At 41.5% G+C, this 20,018-nt stretch overlaps 1 protein-coding gene across 2 annotated transcripts in view; it reads right to left on the bottom strand.

Moving 5' to 3' along the window:
* Positions 1 to 20,018, bottom strand: part of b3glcta (beta 3-glucosyltransferase a) — a 70,897-nt gene that overhangs the window by 11,584 nt on the left and 39,295 nt on the right. For both annotated transcript variants that reach the window (XM_038693441.1, XM_038693440.1), the window contains exons 10-11: positions 15,848 to 15,917; positions 1,829 to 1,942 (exon numbers count right to left, since the gene is read on the bottom strand). In XM_038693441.1, the coding sequence (XP_038549369.1) occupies positions 1,829 to 1,942; positions 15,848 to 15,917 (184 nt within the window). The remainder of the gene's footprint in view (positions 1 to 1,828; positions 1,943 to 15,847; positions 15,918 to 20,018) is intronic.

Raw genomic sequence — 20,018 nt, 5'->3', positions numbered from 1 at the left:
TCCGTTTCTGCTTGTTCCCACACATGACTAAACTAAAAACATCCTATGACAACAGGTTTCAACATGAAATCAAAACAGTGAACGTTGTGCATCATTTAAACATCCATCCATCCATTATCTATAACCGCATATCCTTTGCAGGGAAGGGGGAGGTGGAACTGATCCCAGCTAACATTGGGCAACCTGGGCAGGTTGCCAGTTCATCACAGGACTGACACATAAAGACAAGCAAGCAACCATTCATGCTCACATTCATGCCTAAGGTCAATTTAGAGTCACCAATTAACCTGCATGTTTTTGGACTGTGGTAGGAAGCCAGAGCACCCAGAGAAAACCCAACACTGTCAAAACATACAAACCACACAGAAAGGTTCGAGCCCCCAACCACAAGCTCCCTAGCACCCAGCCGGTTGGGGAGTTCAACCCCAATGCCAACAACTGCACCACTGTGTATACGTATTTCTTCTAACTCCAGTCCTGATAGCTTTGATAAATGTTGGGATCTTGTCAAGAATTTAAAATGAAGGTTCTGTGATTTGAAGAAAAGTTTGACATTTTTGCATCGACGCTTATTGGCTTTCTTGCAGAAAGTTAAATGAAAAGATAAATACCTCTCTCATATCTGTTGGTTAAATATAAAGATACACCCAGGAGTTGATTAGCCCATTTCGCATACACTGTAGACTGGAAAGAGGGGGAAACAGCTAGACTGGCTCTGTCCCATCGGTTGGCCAGTACCTCTAAAGCTCACTAACTGATGTTATATATTTTTTGCTTAATCTGTACAACTGATGTGTAAAATTGACATGTTGTAATTGTGGGGGTTATTTGCCAGACAATTTCTTGGCCAGAAGCAGGACAACAAGACTTCTGGACAAGAAATCATCCAGCACATTACCCCCACGTAAGACCAGTGAGCTTTATGCAGATTTTGTTACCTTTAGACACGCCATGCCAGCTATTTCCCCGTTTCCAGTCATTATGCTAAGCTAATCTAACCAACATTATCAGCAAGCGCTCGCTGTGGCTACATAATGTACAGATATAAGAGTGGTATCAATCTTGTCTTCTAGCTCCAACCAAGAATGCCTAGACGCGGATATTCCATTAAAGACTTGGCCCCTTATAGATTTTGTATGGACCTGACACTCAGTCGGGTAAGTAGCAAAGTTCAGTGAAAGTATGCCATGGTTAAAAATAAAGTACAACAAGTGATGAAATTAACAAATGTCAGATTATTATCAGCTCTAAAACAAACAAATATCTGGAGCAAACATTTCAGTTATTAAATACTGACAGTCCTACAGTCTGTGGAAATCAGCAGGGGATGTTGGCCAAGCTTCTGGTGAGTAAATGGCAGTTATAACTCTCAGTCAGAAAGAAGCTGCTCAAATTCAAGAACAAACAGAAGGATTAGAATTATTCTGAGAAAAAAATTCAAAAGCATCCAATAGCTCTTAGCACGATTAACAAACAAAATCCCAACAGAATTGACCAAAATCTGCTATTTAAACAGCAGACAGGGGAATGAATAACAAACATTTGGTCTTGCTATTGTGTCATTTTGTGAGGTAAACACACTTTTAGAGCCACTTTTTCACAGAGCTACTCCCACTCACTTCAGTTCCAAATCTCCTCCAATTTAAGGTTTGAATTATAGCCAACACCCCTTGACAAGGTGTTTGTAGACATTTCAACTTTAGTTTGCAATTTCATTTTTCATGTACCTCCGAATATGCAGCTGACCCTGCAACATTTACCCAAGGCCAGTGACTGTATCTGTTAGTGCATCTGAGGCTGAGGTTTAGGCTGCAAAAGGAGCACTTACCTCTTTCAGTATTTGGTACTCCTATATTAATGGTTGGTATTGAAGGATCAGCATGGTCACTGTAGTACTCTAAAAATATGGCATCCTTTTCCCACGTCTTCTTTATCACTGGAACTAGAGCAAAGGGGAGAAAAATTGTGTTCACTAAGTTTCACAACAAACCCACCTCTGGTTCTGTGCAATGCAGTCTCTTTCTATGAGCAAATGGTTATTTCATATTTATTGCAAGACCATTAAAGAGGTTTCAAAAAAAAAAAAAAAACAGTAGAAACAAGAGGGAATATAGATTGAAAAAGATTCACCTTGTTGCATTTTTTAAGACAAATTGAAAATAAGCAGAAAACACAAGAACTATGTGCTGATGCTACATACTGTATGAGATAGTTTGGACCGTACAAACCTTTTGTCATTTGAGGACATTGTTATACCAAATAAATATCACAAAACCTTTACATACATTTATAAACAAAAAGCACTCTCTTCAGTTTCAGCAGTTACATTTTAGAATTATGAATCCGTGGATCTCTGTCTGAGTCTTCTTGAGAATATTTTTTGTAAGGTCCATTCTGTAATATTTAGGTGGATCTATTGACAGAAATGCAATATAATGTACATTACTATGTTTTCAGTGGTGTATAAAGACCTTACATAATGTAACCATTATGTTTTTAATAACTTAGAATGGGCAATTTTTTATCTACACACACCGCAGGTCCCCTTACATGGAAGTCCCCATGATGCGCCGCCATGTTTCTACAGTAGCCCAAACGGACTAACTGCTCTACAGAGCGCATTTTGTCACTACGTTGAATACATACAAATAATAGGAAGAAGAAGAAGTGGTAGTCATCTGGTTTGTTAAAAGTAAGAAGAGACAGCGTGTTGGCCACCGTGGCATTTCATGTGACATAAAGATGTATGAAGAACATTATACAAATATATTAGTGCCTTACAAAAGCCTGAGATTGACAGTTGAATCAGGCTCCGCCCACTGAGGCATCGAATCTTCAACTATTTGGTGTCAGTCCTAAAATATATAAGAAGACACAAATAAAAAAAAAAACTTTGCCTGGGGTAGTCTAAATTATATAAAGTGTAGTGGACCTAAATTTATTAGTTATGCATTTTAATAAATTTATGAGAATTGATACCCAATTATGAATTATTATTCATAAAATCAGAATTTCCTCGTAAAGGGCACCACCGGAGTTGTTATAATCCTAGAGTCTCCGGACCTCTAGGTAGTTTTGAATAATTATACAATTATTACTAGTGATCAGTTAGTTAATAATCGCTCAATTATCTTAAATCAGTCAGTCAGTCTCATATCTAAAGGGTCAATTCTCTTGGCAGGAACTATAAATAGGCAACACACACAGCTCTTGATTATATTACAGTGAATTTATTCTCTAACTAAGGTGATAAAAGATGGTTGGATACAGGGAACATAAACATTTGCTGAACAATGAGCCTGGAGGTTCGATTGTGGGAAGCATTTGACTCATACGGCATAGAAGAGCTAATGAAAGTAAACTAATGCTATAGTTTAGGAGTTAAAATGGACATCTGATCACAGGACGTGTGTTAAGTCTTACTGCTTGTCGACAGCCTGCTTTTGGCCTGTTGCACGGGTCCCACGCTAGCTGCCGATCCTGGCTTTTTGCTAGGGATTCTTCGGGGTTCTCCGTGTCTGAAAATGCCTCCTCCGTCTGGCAATTCGGCTGTTTGCAGGTTTTCTTGGTTGTAGCTGGCGAGACCACGTGGCTTGGTCTGACCTCGGTGAAGTTGGCTCGACGAAAAAGGCTTAAAATGGAACTTGGTCGTTCCTGAATTAGTCCAGTGTAACTTAACGGACTCATAACTTTAACAAACAAAAGAAATAAAGAAAATAAAACAAACTGAAGGCAGATCGATGTCTCGGCACTTCAGGTGTGTAGCTTCAGGCGAACAAAGGCCTGTTTGTTTCGCTGGCTGAGTCTGGGCGTGTTGTCTGGCGAGGCACGCCACGCGCGTGCCGAAGCATCCAGGGGCCAGAGTGGAAGAGCGAGAAGAGGGAAGAGTCTAAGAGTAGAAGAGCAGGTCGCGTGTCGCTCTTTTGTTGCCTGGGGCGTGGTTCCCCAGGGGGCGTCTCAGGTTTCCCCAGGAACTGCCTTTCTAAACTTAATGTCTAAAGAAAAGAAATCTATTTGCACGTATTATAATCAAATATTTTCCACAATCGAACCTCAATGGTTGAACGGTTGTACTGTTCTAAGCATTTGGTAAATTGTCACATTATTGGTCAGGATTTTTACATTTAACCGCATTTCCGACGAGGGCATGTAATACTTATTTCGTCCACTTGGGGGAGCTCAGGTTACATGAGGAAAGCTTGGATTAAATCAAAGATCGTCTCTCCTTAGGAACCGGGGAATATTGTTGATTCATCCTTAAATTCAAGCTGGCGATTAAGAGTATAGTAAAACATTTCTTTGTCATCATTTCTAAAGGGATTTTGTAAGAAAGTATTATGAACAAGCATTGATTACATCAGATGAAGGAGTGTCTTGCTGAAAATAAAAACATTGCACAAGTAACTTCTTTTCAGCACTAATATCAACAACAGATAGCAACAACAGTTAACATAACTACTCAAATAGAGGCAAACATATTCAGGTAACTAAAGATTTAATTAAATTTAATTAGATGCTTTGAGTCTTTTGGAGAATGCAGTCCTTTGTCATCCAAAGTTCAGTGTCTGGAACATGTCACACTTAGGTGAGACAAGGAGTATCCTTTTGATGTGGTAATAAAACAAGAATAAGGTCAGTTTCCACGGAAACGTGTGTGGTGGGGTAAGTTTTGATAGGCTGTTCAGGGAGATGCCAATGGCTGGCTCGTGTCCCTTTGTCAGTTTAACAGTCAGGCCCCGCGTTATCAGCTTCGGAATCAAAATGGTGCCAGTTTTATGGTCGGGCTAGCACTTAGAGAAAGCAACTTTGACCCCTCCCCATCTTCTCTGGGGAGGAGAAAGGAATTTAGGGTAGCTCCACATTCATTCAATATAAAATGCACAAATCCACATCGTTGTTCACTACAGTCCCCCCTTCGGCCAAAATGTTCCCTCCGATAGGTAACGTTTTGGACGCAATGAGAAACAACATGTGTGGTTTGTCAGGTGCAGGTCGACTTTGTCAGGAGCTGATGATGTGTTGGTCAGCTGCTGGTCAGGTACTGATGATGCTGGTGAGGTGGAAGGAGTCAAGCAGAGCAGAGCAGGTGGCAAAACACAACATCTGTGATCAGGTTGATGTCCTTCTAAGGCTACTAATTCTGCTAGTCACTTAGGGTAACCCCAATTAGCTAGTCTGAAAGTAGCAGGTGCCTGCTGTGTTACTTAATCACCTGAAACAAAGTAAAGCGGAAAATTAATTTGGGAAGCAAAACAAATATCTTAACAAATGACAAGTCGTGTGTGAGCATGACCAACATTATTTTTCTCAGAAATTCATGATATTCAGAACCATAACCTGCAGTGAGCTTGAGGTTGTTTGCTTTAGGCTAACAGTCTAGTCTGAGGGTCTTAGCCCTTTCAAAACAAATTTTATAAAAGAAGCGGCTTTTAGTCCTGAGAGGAACTGTTCTGAGTGGTTTCTATTTCTGCAGTTGCTGCAAGATGTCTGCTCTGGAGCAGGTATTCTTAATTGGTTAAAGGAGCAATAAATTTAGACAGTAACCCCACTTGTGACTAAGTGGTCAGGTTGAGAGCGGCTCCACCTGGTGGGTGGAAATTTTTGGAAATTCTAATTTAATTGGTTAAAGACCTCCACTGGTAATTAGTGGTAGGTTTAAATTGCAACAGGGAGACACAGAATAGTGGCTAGAGCTGTGGGTGGCGGACCGAAGTAAAAGATACCTGGCTTCCAAGTTCTGTTTTACAAGGCACGCACGCGAACTCTAATGACCTTTTAACCACTAGCAGCTATCGTCCCTAATTGAGGATTTCTGTTAATTATTAATTTATTAGGACGTTATCGTCCCGACAAGTCCCATGGGATTTTTGTGAAGCTTGTTCGGTCCAGAACAGGTGAATGTTTGTCTGTGACCACAGAAGGATCGGTCCAGTGGGGAGAGAACTTGTGTGCAAGTCTTCCTGTTCTCTGGCCGTCCTGTTTCCTTAGTGGAGCAGAGATGTGATGACAAACTCTGTCCCCCCTTCGGAGCTTGTTGTGAGACGCATTTTGGTCGTTATAGACTTTGCATCTTTGTGTGCTGTCTAAATTATTTTGCCTGCGAGGAAATGTTTATTTCCTCTGGCTGGTTCAGTTTGGGGTTCCCTCCTGTCAAATTGTGTCTTTGACAAGGGAAAAGAAATGCCTCTCCGTTGTAAGGAGGCTCTGTGTGATGGTTTTGCTGGTTGAGACTGGCAGCAAACCTTACAGGTTTTGATGTAGTCTGCTACATCTTTTTGCATGTTTGGCCAATATGCTACTTGTTTTAGTGCATTGTGGTTGCACTGAACCCTTTGTGGCTTTTGTAAGGTGAGTCATGGGCGTGCATGAGCATCACCCCCCTGTGGCTCTGAGGCACCACGAACGCAGGTGAAGTGCGGGCGTCTGAGACATACGAGAGAATGCCCGTGACGACACGCAAAGAAGAGCGCACCAGGTAAAGGTGTTTCAAGCCAGGGATGGAAGCAAGCTCAGTGTTGGAGACAGGCTCTGCGTCAGAAAGGCAGAGGAGCATTTTGCTAATGGCGGGATCAAGAGTTTGAAGCCGAATTAGGTCAGAGTCACCAAGAGAGTCAGGGCTTGAATTTGTGGCGCAGGGGCGGCTGTCACAGACAAGCCTGCTGCCTGGGCTCTGGTGGCATCGCAAGTCATAAGGGCGGGATGGGTGGGGAGCAAATCCGCTTGGGAGTGCTGGGGTGTGTCTTTAACAGCACCCTGTTTGCCTAGTGCTGTAAACTTGGTGTCAAGTTCAGCTGTAGGATGAATATATGTGGTGTCTGACCCCCCTCTCATGCCTTTATGTAAAGTCATGGAGGATGGCTCTGGTGAAGTGTTGACAGGGAAGGCGGTGACAGTTTGTGCACCCATCTGTCTGTCATTGGTCATGTTGCCTGTGGGAACAGAGTCGCTGGTAAGCGGCAAAGAGGAAAGGCTGACAGTAGCCTTTGAAGGCTCAGTGTGAATCACTTCGTTAATAGAGAGGTAGGAGGCAAGGAAGAAGGCATGTGCCCCATCTCTGGAGTCTTGAGCTCACAGTCATGAGTGTCGGTGCTGATCGGCCAATCCAGTGGAGTGGTTTTGGGGATCAGTGCGTCATTTGAGGTGGTAACTAAAGCACAGAGGCGGGTTTCTCGTTCTGTGATGTATTCAGACAGTGAGATAGGCAGGGGTCGTTTCACCTGTGCCCAGATCGTCAAGTTCTGAAAGTCAAGCAGTGGCTCAAAGCGGTTAAGGAAGTCTTTGCCAATGAGTAGAGGAATGGCGTCAAATGGTGAGACATACACCGGGTGGATGAGGTCCATGGGACCGATAGACATGTGGACTAATGTCATGGCTGTCAGATTGAGGTTTTCAGGGCCGAGTGGCTGGACCTCAATGTCACAAGTCTGTAGTTTCAGGTCTTGTGGGAGCGGGTCATAGCCTGTAGCTGCCTGAAGAGGGCTGATGACATTACAGTGATGTCTGCAGCTGAATCAAGAAGTGCTTCCTGCACCAGAGTGTTTTCAAGTGTTACAGGCAGGTAGAATTTCCGTGAAACTCCCCTTTCAGTAAGGTGACACAAGAAGTGTTGGGAGGGCGGACTGCCCTGAGTGGCTTTGGACTCTGTGAGAGGATTCTCTCTTGAGTCGGACTGTACCACCAGGAGTGTCCTGGAGGGAGCGGTTCTCTCAGTCCATCTGTGTGAGCGTGTCAGTCGTTTTGACAAAGTGTCAGGAGAAGGGGACTTTGGCTTTGCAGCAGCTGCGGCCAAGTGCTCTGCCTTCTTATCTTCCTGTTTGGACAGGGTTTGGAGCAGGCGCTTAAGCGCTGTAATTTCCTCCTTACTAAAAGTGGGTGTGTCAGACTCACTTTCAGTGTTATCGTATTTGTGTCTCTATAGTGGGATCTCTGGAGTGTAGCTCTCTGAGATCGCCTGTCCCAATTGTTTTGGGATTGGTGATGCTTGTGTCCCCCCTTCCGTGAAAAGAGGTGGGTTTCACAGCGGTTGGGCGTGTACCTGGGCCGATGGGTTTCAGGCCTCAGATTTTGGCTCTTCTCAGACCAAGATGGCTCTGAGTGACGTCGACCATGCTCATTTTGCTGAGGCAGGCTGCACCTCTGCTTCTGGCTTGGTCTATAATTCTGGGAGGTGATGCAGGTTGACGCAGGTGTTTCAAGACCAGGAGCTCGTTTTGGCTCCACCTGTAGGGAATTGATGCTGAGAGTGAGGACACCATGGGGCTCAGGATGCTCGTCATGGTGAGTCTCTGCTTTTCAAATCCTTTTGTAGCTAACTCGCGTAGCTGTCGACTGGTTTGGGTGCGTGGGCAGGCTGCCACACCCAGATGATGACTGGTAGTGGGGTGGAGGTTTTGGATAAAAAGATATTTGAAGTTTAACTCTTCCTCCATATCGGGCTCATTTTTGGTACCAAAGTACGCTTGTCTGAGTCGGTTGTAGTACTGCTGAGGAGGTTCTGGCCTCCCTTGCTTAACAGCAAGTGCAGCTGTTAGACCTGATTGTGCTGTCAAGTCAGAATATTCCTCCACCAGTGCCTGGCAGAGCGAGTCATAATCTTGTCTGACATACCTGGGCTGGCGTTCAATAAAGCTGCTGACCTCTCGACTAGATGTCACCTTGATCAGGTAAATCTTGTCGTCAGTGGTGGCAGCAGGGAATTTCCGCAAGTAGTATTCAATATCTTTTAGATAGATACTGGTCTCATTTGAGCCTGTAGCTCAGGCTCGAAGCGTGTTATGTGGCGAGCGATTTTGTCTAAGTCCCTGTCAGAGGGGCTTAAGTCATGGTCAGCAGTGGGCGGCGGATGCAGCCGAGGGGAGTAAGCCGTCTTCACCTGAGTAGGTGGAGGGCTATTTCTCTGGCGCTCTGTCATATGATCCTGTGGGATCAGTTGTGGGAGTGGTCGTGGAGACCATCCTCCTGAGGCTGGCAAAGGGGAGCAAGCCTTGTCTCTCTCTGGTGGGAGTGTTTTGTAGGAGGGAGTATGTTTGGCTGTCTCACATGAGAGCTGGAACTCTCTTCTGGTATCAGCCAACTCCTCCTTGTTTTCCTGCTGTAGCGGGGATTGGGTTACTCTGTCCCTGTCCTCTAGCTGTCTTCGCATTTCTTGCATGCGTTTTTGGTCAGCTTCTCTAAGTTTGCTATAAACCTTGACTCGTAATTTTAGCTCTTTAATTTCCCCCACTGCTTGTCTAAGGAGGGTTTCTGATTGGTCAAGAGATTCAGTTGTGTCTTTAACTTTACTTTTGGTCCACTCTAACTCCTGTTCTTGCTGAAAGAGTGAGTGTTCAAGCTGATTGGTCTTTTCCTGCAGCTCAATTTTCTCCTCATCGACTCCACCCTCCTGTGGGAGGTGGCAAGGAGCCTGTAGGTCAGTGATGCGTTCTTCCGCTTCACTTAGTGACTGCCTGGTGTTTCCAGCTGCTGTTCAAGCTGGTGCGTGTGCTTAGACTGGGCAGACATTACAATAGCTAGTTTTCCTAGCATCTGGGACAAGGCTTTGTCCTTTGAGGAAGTGGCTAGAGCAGTTGTTACCAGCTCTGCAAAAATTGTTTCAAGGTTCACCGCATCGGTGCCTTGTATTGGCTTGAGTAGCCAGGTACCATGGTCTCGGTCATGTGGGCCAAGATGGAGTCAAAGTGTTCCAGTGGGTCGCCCCCACTGGCTGCCACTAAGCGTGGGTCTGCCATGTTCACAGGCAGGTGCTCAAGTGGTTTGGTTAAGGACTTTGCTGTGAGTCCAAATCAGACAACAAACGAGTGTGTCAACTCAGAGGATATGCAAAAATACAAAAATAAATGGGTGTTGCTTCTATAGCTTCCTGGAGCTGTTGATGTTCCTTTAAGTTAATTTGGAAGGCTGGAATCTGAAGAAAAGAAGGATCAAAATCAAATCTATGGACTCAGTTATACAATTTGCTTTAACAAAATCAGAAGTGGACTACAGGTGTTAGCTGGTACAGCAGACCTGAGCCAGTCAGTTAAACAGAGTTTCAGCTAGTGTGTTTACTAGTTGAGAAAAAGGGAATGTCAGGTTGGAGAAAGCTGACTTTCAAGTCAGACTTAAATGCCCAAACTGAAAATTCAAATTTAGGGTGAAGGCAAAAATAGGAAAAGAATTAAATCACACTTGGGATTAAAGTTAAATGCTATAGATCAAATCAAAGTTCATGTTACAACTAGCTTGACAATCAAAGCTCAAAGTCCTTAATGATCAAAGTCAAAGTTGGAAAAATTGTTTGAGAAAAATTAAATTTTAGAATCAGAGTTCAAAATTGGAAAATTAAAATTTGAGATTAAAATATTAAATTTCTAAAAGTTCAAAGGCAATGAGAATAAACTCAAAGTTCAAAGTTACATTAACAAAAATCCCAGGCTGATTAAAGTGGATTAAATAAAAAAAAAAATCAAAGCTGATTAAACTGAAGGTTTTTAATTACCCTTGTTATCAAAATTCCAATTGCTATAAAAGTCAGAGTCCAAATTACATTTATAATGAACAAGGATTAAAGAAAGCCTAGTTGGAAAGCTATCAATTCAACTTATCAAGCTTAATGTAGGTTTCAGAATTCCATCAGTCCAAACAACAAAAGGTTAACAAAAATTCAAATCAAGATGTTATTCTGCATTTATCTTATTTCCTGCAAGGATCAAAAATACCACTACAGAAAAGGCTTCAAAATGACAAAGTCAAAATCAGGGATATTGCAGCAGTAATGAGAATAAAGCTTTTTATTCAAATACAGCTGGATCAAAATTAACAGAACTACTCAGTGTAATCCTAGGTTAGGGTACTAAATTGGCTCAGTACCTTGTTACAAGCAAACACCCAATAGATCTTTAAAGGTTATTCAAGGAAAAAGGAGAGCCTGTGCTCTATCCTACACTTAAGGAGTAACACTCCTTATTAATTTAATCTGAGAGTCGACACAATGGTTTATGTGTCTCAAGTTAACAAGATCTATCACCAAAGTCTGGTTTAATTCACTCGATTCAAACGCTCATCTCTGTCACTGATGACGCTGAAGTCGATTTAATGCAGAGCATGCAATTTATTCCGCCAGCCAGTAGGGGAGCTGTGGCTCCGCCTCGGGCGCGGCCTATTTCTCAATGTAGAAGAAGAAGCGGCTTCCTCTCTGGTCCTCGGACCCAACAGCTGTTAGCTTCAGGCTAACGCAGTTAGCAAACCGTCGTTGCAGCAACGGCAGTAAATCAGAACACTGACGGACACCAGTCCCGCTCAAAATGGGGGAAGGACTCGCTCCTTTGTTTCAATGACTCAGCTTGCTTTCAAGCTTCGATTTAGCGTTAACTTAGCTCGGTAGGTACAACGCTACAGGCTAAACTCGGCGTCTTCACGCCTGTGACTCCACTGCCGGGCAGCTGTATTTGTTGAAGTAGCTAATTTCAACAGGATACCGGAGTTTTGCATATAACATAACAATCCACGGCTCAGCGCGTCAGACTGTTATTTATAGCCGCAAACAAATCACATTGGCACAGCGCAACTGTAATCTGTCTGCCTCTTATTAGGCCTTAAAATTATCAATATCGGTTAAGTTTCTCTCAACCAAAAGGGCATTTCATCCACTCGTCAGCGGAGATTGTGTGTAGCTTTAGCTCAGATTTCTCATATGGCAACGTTACAGGAATGCATTCAGTTTAACATTAGCTCGGCCTCATAGCTCAGCTCACTACAGCTCTGTACTGAACAACAAAGAATGATGGCCGGCGGCCAAACAAGTTGCACAAAGCATTTCATTTCACAACAAAGAACATGGTCAAAACTCACACACACTTTCATCACTAACGTTAAGTTAAGAGGGAAGACAGGAGAGTTTCTAGGGAGCAACTTACTGGGCGATTATTTCAGTGGCAAAATTTTGGAGGGAAAAATTTCTGGGACTCAATAACTTTTCTCAATAACTTCTCTGCATCAGGGCTGTGTGTATAGTCTATTATTATAGTATGTCACAAGGCCTCACACGGAAGGCTCCATTATGTAGTGGACCTAAATTTATTAGTTATGCATTTTAATAAATTTATGAGAATTGATACCCAATTATGAATTATTATTCATAAAATCAGAATTTCCTCGTAAAGGGCACCACCGGAGTTGTTATAATCCTAGAGTCTCCGGACCTCTAGGTAGTTTTGAATAATTATACAATTATTACTAGTGATCAGTTAGTTAATAATCGCTCAATTATCTTAAATCAGTCAGTCAGTCTCATATCTAAAGGGTCAATTCTCTTGGCAGGAACTATAAATAGGCAACACACACAGCTCTTGATTATATTACAGTGAATTTATTCTCTAACTAAGGTGATAAAAGATGGTTGGATACAGGGAACATAAACATTTGCTGAACAATGAGCCTGGAGGTTCGATTGTGGGAAGCATTGACTCATACGGCATAGAAGAGCTAATGAAAGTAAACTAATGCTCTAGTTTAGGAGTTAAAATGGACATCTGATCACAGAACGTGTGTTAAGTCTTACTGCTTGTCGACAGCCTGCTTTTGGCCTGTTGCACGGGTCCCACGCTAGCTGCCGATCCTGGCTTTTTGCTAGGGATTCTTCGGGGTTCTCCGTGTCTGATTGAAAAGCCTCCTCCGTCTGGCAATTCGGCTGTTTGCAGGTTTCCTTGGTTGTAGCTGGCGAGACCACGTGGCTTGGTCTGACCTCGGTGAAGTTGGCTCGACGAAAAAGGCTTAAAATGGAACTTGGTCGTTCCTGAATTAGTCCAGTGTAACTTAACGGACTCATAACTTTAACAAACAAAAGAAATAAAGAAAATAAAACAAACTGAAGGCAGATCGATGTCTCGGCACTTCAGGTGTGTAGCTTCAGGCGAACAAAGGCCTGTTTGTTTCGCTGGCGAGTCTGGGCGTGTTGCCTGGCGAGGCACGCCACGCGCGTGCCGAAGCATCCAGGGGCAGAGTGGAAGAGCGAGAAGAGGAAGAGTCTAGATAGAAGAGCAGGTCGCGTGTCGCTCTTTTGTTGCCTGGGGCGTGGTTCCCCAGGGGGCGTCTCAGGTTTCCCCAGGACTGCCTTTCTAAACTTAATGTCTAAAGAAAAGAAATCTATTTGCACGTATTATAATCAAATATTTTCCACAATCGAACCTCAATGGTTGAACGGTTGTACTGTTCTAAGCATTTGGTAAATTGTCACATTATTGGTCAGGATTTTTATACATTTAACCGCATTTCCGACGAGGGCATGTAATACTTATTTCGTCCACTTGGGGGAGCTCAGGTTACATGAGGAAAGCTTGGATTAAATCAAAGATCGTCTCTCCTTAGGAACCGGGGAATATTGTTGATTCATCCTTAAATTCAAGCTGGCGATTAAGAGTATAGTAAAACATTTCTTTGTCATCATTTCTAAAGGGATTTTGTAAGAAAGTATTATGAACAAGCATTGATTACATCAGATGAAGGAGTGTCTTGCTGAAAATAAAAACATTGCACAAGTAACTTCTTTTCAGCACTAATATCAACAACAGATAGCAACAACAGTTAACATAACTACTCAAATAGAGGCAAACATATTCAGGTAACTAAAGATTTAATTAAATTTAATTAGATGCTTTGAGTCTTTTGGAGAATGCAGTCCTTGGTCATCCAAAGTTCAGTGTCTGGAACATGTCACACTTAGGTGAGACAAGGAGTATCCTTTTGATGTGGTAATAAAACAAGAATAAGGTCAGTTTCCACGGAAACGTGTGTGGTGGGGTAAGTTTTGATAGGCTGTTCAGGGAGATGCCAATGGCTGGCTCGTGTCCCTTTGTCAGTTTAACAGTCAGGCCCCGCGTTATCAGCTTCGGAATCAAAATGGTGCCAGTTTTATGGTCGGGCTAGCACTTAGAGAAAGCAACTTTGACCCCTCCCCATCTTCTCTGGGGAGGAGAAAGGAATTTAGGGTAGCTCCACATTCATTCAATATAAAAATGCACAAATCCACATCGTTGTTCACTACAAAAGATATTAATGGAGGACCATATGTTGACAGTTTTCACAGCCTTTTTGTCGAGGTCAAAATTTTCGTACAAGAGTTGCTGAGCCGTTGTCGTCATACACATAGAAACATGGCGGAAACTTTTCATTTCTACAAAATCACGTATTGCGTATACATGTTTTTCTAACATGTAATTTGTAATATGGTGACAGCAAACAAATCCTGCAACGATTTGTTTGCTGTCCATGTAGAGAGAACTAATGCTAATCCAACACATCTTTGTAGTAGTGTATATTGATTCAGCATTAAGAGCAGATGAACACAATGAAGTTGGAAGAAGTACTTAACATCTAGGTAAATAGGACCATGTGAATGCACGGTGAGCCGTTGGTTGCAATTCGCAACCCTCACCACAAGATGTCACTTAAACTTAAACACTGAACCTTTATCTGTTACTTGTCAGCTTATTGATACACTGTAAAATACTGGGACCCGCAGCCTTCTGACATGTTGCCCTCTGTTGAAAAACATCAGATATGTAGTGTTCAGTTTTCCTATAGACTTGATTGGGAAGTGAATGATGAGATCTGGAGGTTTTGTGATGAGTTCTGGGTTGTTGAGGCGAGAGTATATGAGGGCTGAGAAACACTGAATACCCAGAGATCTGCAGCAGCAGCTCGAGGCTCTGTTCAACTCTCATAAATCACCAAAAGTGAATCATAGTGGCATATTTAAATACTGAAAGAACTACCAAAGGAAGAAAAAGTTAAGTTGGCTGACCTTCACTGTCTCTAAAGAATTTTATAAACAAAACTAAAAACATCGTAAATGAATCATGCAGGTCACATGTTGATTTCCTGCCATACTTTAGTAGACAATCATTAGATTGTAAAGAGCAGTTAGAAAACATACACTAAAACAGACAAGCAGCCTGCATATCTTAAAACAAAACACGACCTACACATGAAACATTGTGAAAAGACAGCCACAGGTTTAGTGTATAAAATGTGGGATTTCATTAATGAAATACTATGTAAACATCTAAGTAAAACTTTACATCCAGCTAATGGTGAGGCAAACACTAAGTTACGGGATGACATGAGATACTTGAGATGTATTATAGCTTTTAAACAGGAGTAAAAATGTGAATGGGATGTATCATTTGTTAAGTGAGTAATAGCTACTGTAAGACTATACTACAATATCTCCAACACTAGACTATCGGCTACTATAAAATCTGCATGTCACAACTTTCACTTAGGTTTATAATACCGCTTACTGAAGCTAACCTTTGATAAATCTTGTCTCCATTTGAAACTGATAATGGCAGCTTGGCAGAGGAAATGGTAATTAAGGTAATTGGGGCAATTACTTTTGAACAACATTTTTTTGAATAAAGTGTACAATTTGTCTGATCCCTCTGAAATGATTCTGCAATTTGATCTATTGACTGAAGCAGCTACATTTTATGAGGTTAAAAGAGAAAGAGGTTTACTGTAGATGGCATAATTTCTGTAGAGCTTGCAAATAAATGGCTAAACATCAGTAAGTGATTTCTTAACATTTGCAGGATTGTTTGATGATTGTGCATTTCAAGCATCAAGGGGGGCATGTAATTAAGTACATTAAGGTATTTTTTAGCTTCAATACTAGTAAATCCTCTCAGACATGGAATTATCTAGTGAAAGACTTTATCATGACAACCCGCTCTTATACAGTCACACATGCCAAAAGGTAAAACAAATCAATTACAATTCAACTGAGAAAACAACAGGACAAAAGCATGTGCTATTTCAAGGGAAATAGTGCATCTTTGGTGGATTCTGTAAGAGTAGGAGTGTGACTCACCTCTTTCACTGTGAAACTTCCTACACGTTTTCACAGCAACAAATATATCTTCCTTATTTACAGGCTCCCCCTTTGATGAAAATAGGAGACATGAATCAAAGATATGCTCACATGAATATACAGCATATATCACATAATTAAAACAGAACATATATTATATGCAGCCAAATGGTTGAAATGAGCTTTTCAGACAATATAAAGTGTCAAAGTGATCAGTGGGAGTTTTTATCTTCAAAGTGAAATTAGAATTGGATATTTCTGTTAATGGTCTGAGGTCATTTTGCCCTCTGGTTGCGTTTGGCTCTCCTTCTGAAGCTATAAGACATAAAGTGGCTGATAACACTGTAGAATATGTAAAAAATTCAGGACTATGCTGAATTAGGTTTACATTTGCGGAATATAAAAGCTTTGGAAATAAAAGGACAAGCAACAAGTGAGACTGTGATGATGAATTAAATGAAAGAGTGAGAGAATAAAACTGAAAATGGAACATCTCCATGTGCATCTCTGTGCCCTTTGTTAACCATATTCAGTCCAAAATAGAAGAAGCTGGAATGTTTTTTTTCTTGTGCTCAAACAAGTGGGTTCACTAAATCAAAAACAGACAGAATACATTAAAGATGTACGCTACATTAAAATGTCATCAGCTGCTGTACAAACTTTTTACATTTCTAGATCTCTTGTGCCATGATCAAGCCTGAGCATCACGCAGCATCAACCAAAGGCTGGAAAGTTAAACAATAATGTGCAAATTTGGCTGCAGTTAATTTCATTGTTTTGTTCATTTTCGATAAATTGTTTGACCCTGAAAAAACTAATGAACACAACATTGACATATCATCACCTTTTAAGTTACATAACTTTTAAGTTATATAACAAATGTGTGAGCAAAGAGTTGCTAATTTACACATCCAGCAGTTAAGGAGCAACATTATAATTCATGTGGAGTCATGTTTCACTCCTGTTTTGCTCTGTGTTTGGTCTCTACCAAATCCTGAGGGAAATATCTGGCTCTTTAGCTGCTAAATGCTCCAATATGTTCACCAGCTAGTCGCTAACTGTGTCTTTCTGCCGTTTGGTGCTAAGCAGGTAGCATACAGTGGGTTTTTAGAGCTTTTTTGCTGAATAAAGCTGTCGCTGCAGTTAAAACAACACTATGAGAGCGAACTAAAACAGTAAAATTGTGGGTAGGGCAGCTAAACAATGAAATTTGCTATAAAGCTCTGTCATTTAAAAAAGAAATACTCATGTTTGATACCAATTTGAACAAGCCTCTGTTCTGAAATGTCAGCCGTGCAGAGAGGCGAAACACCACAATAACTTTATTGGCTAAAATAAAAAGGATGTTTTGCTGCCGCGGCCACTTTGTTGATCATGTTGTTGATGATCAACAAAGTGCCTCCTTGAATCTGCCTCTTGAGGCTCTTGATTCTTTGTAGCCAAGTGCTCCTGTGGTCCCACTTGGCAATTTGTCTTGCAACTGTTTTCGAACACATTACGATTTGTCCCTTCTTGTTTTGTGTGAATGAAAACGCCTCCCTGAATAGCTAAACCTGTGACCTTCATGTTTCTCCACTAGCTGCTTGAGTGTTTCTGGTCAAATGAAAGCAGTTTTATGAGGACAGTGATTTCCATCGAGAGGGAGGTAAAAACCACATATAAATATAAATCTGATAGTTCAGACTGCGACAAACATGTAGACGACTCTAGACCACATATGCACATCCAGGATGTGATTTGAATCACAAATGAAAAGATCAGATTGAAAAATCTAAATTGGGACACTTTCAGATGCGGTTCTGGCATCCCAAACTCATCTCAACCCACTCTCAAAAAAACTGAAGTCATGTACACACCCATGCAACACTATCACTTCTTCACAACATTAGTGATCATTTTAAGGGATGGTGTTGGGTCAACTTCTGGCTAAATATTGGCCAACCCTTATGACCAGTTCATAAACCAAATTTCTTTCAGCTAGAGCAAACATAATATTCACAAAAAGTATGCCTATAATTCAACAAACCAACATGGCCAGAAAAATTATACACTGTAACAGGAAAAAAAAGTGCACCAGCAATCCAGCACCAATTAAACTGGACTAAAACGGCTCACTAAAAGTACTGACCTCACTTACATTGTGAGCGAATCAGGTTGTTTTTGTCCTCAGCTGCATACACTCTCTGGCTCCCACTCAGATACAATGCAATATGGCCTTTAGATAGTAGAAATTATTTCCTGCACGATTATTCTAAGACACTGTCCGTCTCCTAGACATTTCTCACTTCCACGTAAAACCAATGCTTAATCTATTTTCTTTGTATTGTTCAGCATATAAGAAACTACACATGAGAACAATTACTGAAGATCAATACTAATTTTGTAGTTAAAGCTGCAAGCAGCCTTGAGCGGGCCCTCGCACATGTACCACGTCGGAGAGTGACGTGGTCGCACTGTATATTCCGCAGGTCTGCCTATGCGGGTCTGAATTGTCACAGGCTTTGAACACAGAGGACTTAAACGTCATTTCCTGTGCCACCTATGCTGCGCTACAGAGCGCTCAGTATTTATATGTTAGGTCTCACCAATTTAAGTGTGGAAGAAATTATGAAAATTTAAATCGCAATGAGTCAGACAGAGCTTACTTCCGGTTGCCACTAGGTGGCGCCACCACTATAAGTTAAGATTGGCATGTAGATGTGTTCGAGGCGGGATCATTATCAAGCATGTTTGGTTCAGATGTAAGCATCTACACTGAATTTAAAACAACTTCTTGTTTCATGGCAAAACATTGATTATGGACACCATGCCATGGGCATGCTGTTCCATGAAAACTTATCGTTTGAACAACTTCTAATTGTCAGTGGGATTAGCCTAGACAGAAAAATCTAAAGTTGGTCAGACTAATTCTCTAGGAGGAGTTTGTTAAAGTATGGAATGTATAAATCATCCAAAAATAACCATAAAATTCAAAATGGTTGACTTCTTGTTGAGTTTAGAGCATCGCTCAAGTCTTTTCTGTACATCTGGACACGATGCATGTGCCACAAAAAATCGTATATGAAGGTGAAACGTGCCATGGGGGCTGTTTTGTTGAAGGTGACTTCCTGTTGCCAGCAGGAGGCGCTATGACCATGAGTGAATGTTGGCATGTACATGTGTTCAGGGCGGGACTCCTATTAAACGTGTAAAATTTCAGATTTGATCACGTACAGTCAAGTTACAAGAACTTCCTGTGTCATGGCGAAGAGAGAATAAAGCAGCCCTGCCATCAACAGAAGTTTTACAACATGGCTTTGTCAATGTCCGGCTCGGAGTAGTACATTACAGCATAAACCGTGTCATTTCCTGTTGCCATCAGGGGGCGCTATGACTTTGAATGAATATTGGCATGTGGATGTGTTCAGGGCGGGACTCTTATAGTACATTCTAAATTTGGTGCAGATGCGAGCATGCCGACTGAAGTTATTACAACTTCCTGTTTCATGGCGAATCACCAATTTTCAATGACATGCCACGGGCAAGCTGGTCGACTTGTAATTACCAGGGGCTGCTCTGTAGGGGACGCTAGTGAGTCATTTTGCCACGCCCATGCATGAAACCCATAAAATACGAAATTTTTTGCCCTGCCTGATTTATGTGCAACATTTGGTGAGTTTTCGAGCATGTTTAGTCCCCAAACTTTGCAGGAAAAAGAAAGAAAGATTCCTTCAGTTTCAATAGGGACCTCGCATGTTTTATGCTCAGGCCCTAATAAAGCCTACATTACACAATGACAGATATTCAATGAATTGTTATAATTGCACCGAAGCACTGGTTTCTGACTATTTGAGTGGTGTTACTCCTCCTAGTTTCATTTAACTAACAAGAATTCCAACACTTGTGCAACACATGTTCCATTACTACAAAGAAACAACACAACCAGCTTAATTACAACCAACAAACACCCTTACACTTATGCTTTAGTTTAAATGAATCACAAAATATGTGGGATGATTTATATTTTTGTGATAAATACAACAATTATGGTTATGTAAGAAAATTGTTATGCGTGTACGTGTAAGAAGATCGCTAACAAGACAAAACAAAAGCAACAGAGAGAATAAAGGCGAAGGAGAAATTGAGCTGGTTAGTCACCAGCTGAGGACAATGTGAATTTGCATGTGAATTT

This window comes from Micropterus salmoides, unplaced genomic scaffold (assembly GCF_014851395.1).
Source record: "Micropterus salmoides isolate LMB-PRFRI ecotype aquatic unplaced genomic scaffold, ASM1485139v1 Ms_hic_scaffold_3, whole genome shotgun sequence".
Classification (NCBI taxonomy): domain Eukaryota; kingdom Metazoa; phylum Chordata; class Actinopteri; order Centrarchiformes; family Centrarchidae; genus Micropterus; species Micropterus salmoides.
The sequence above is the reverse complement of the archived record's forward strand: the minus strand, read 5'-3'. Positions and strand labels throughout refer to the sequence as shown.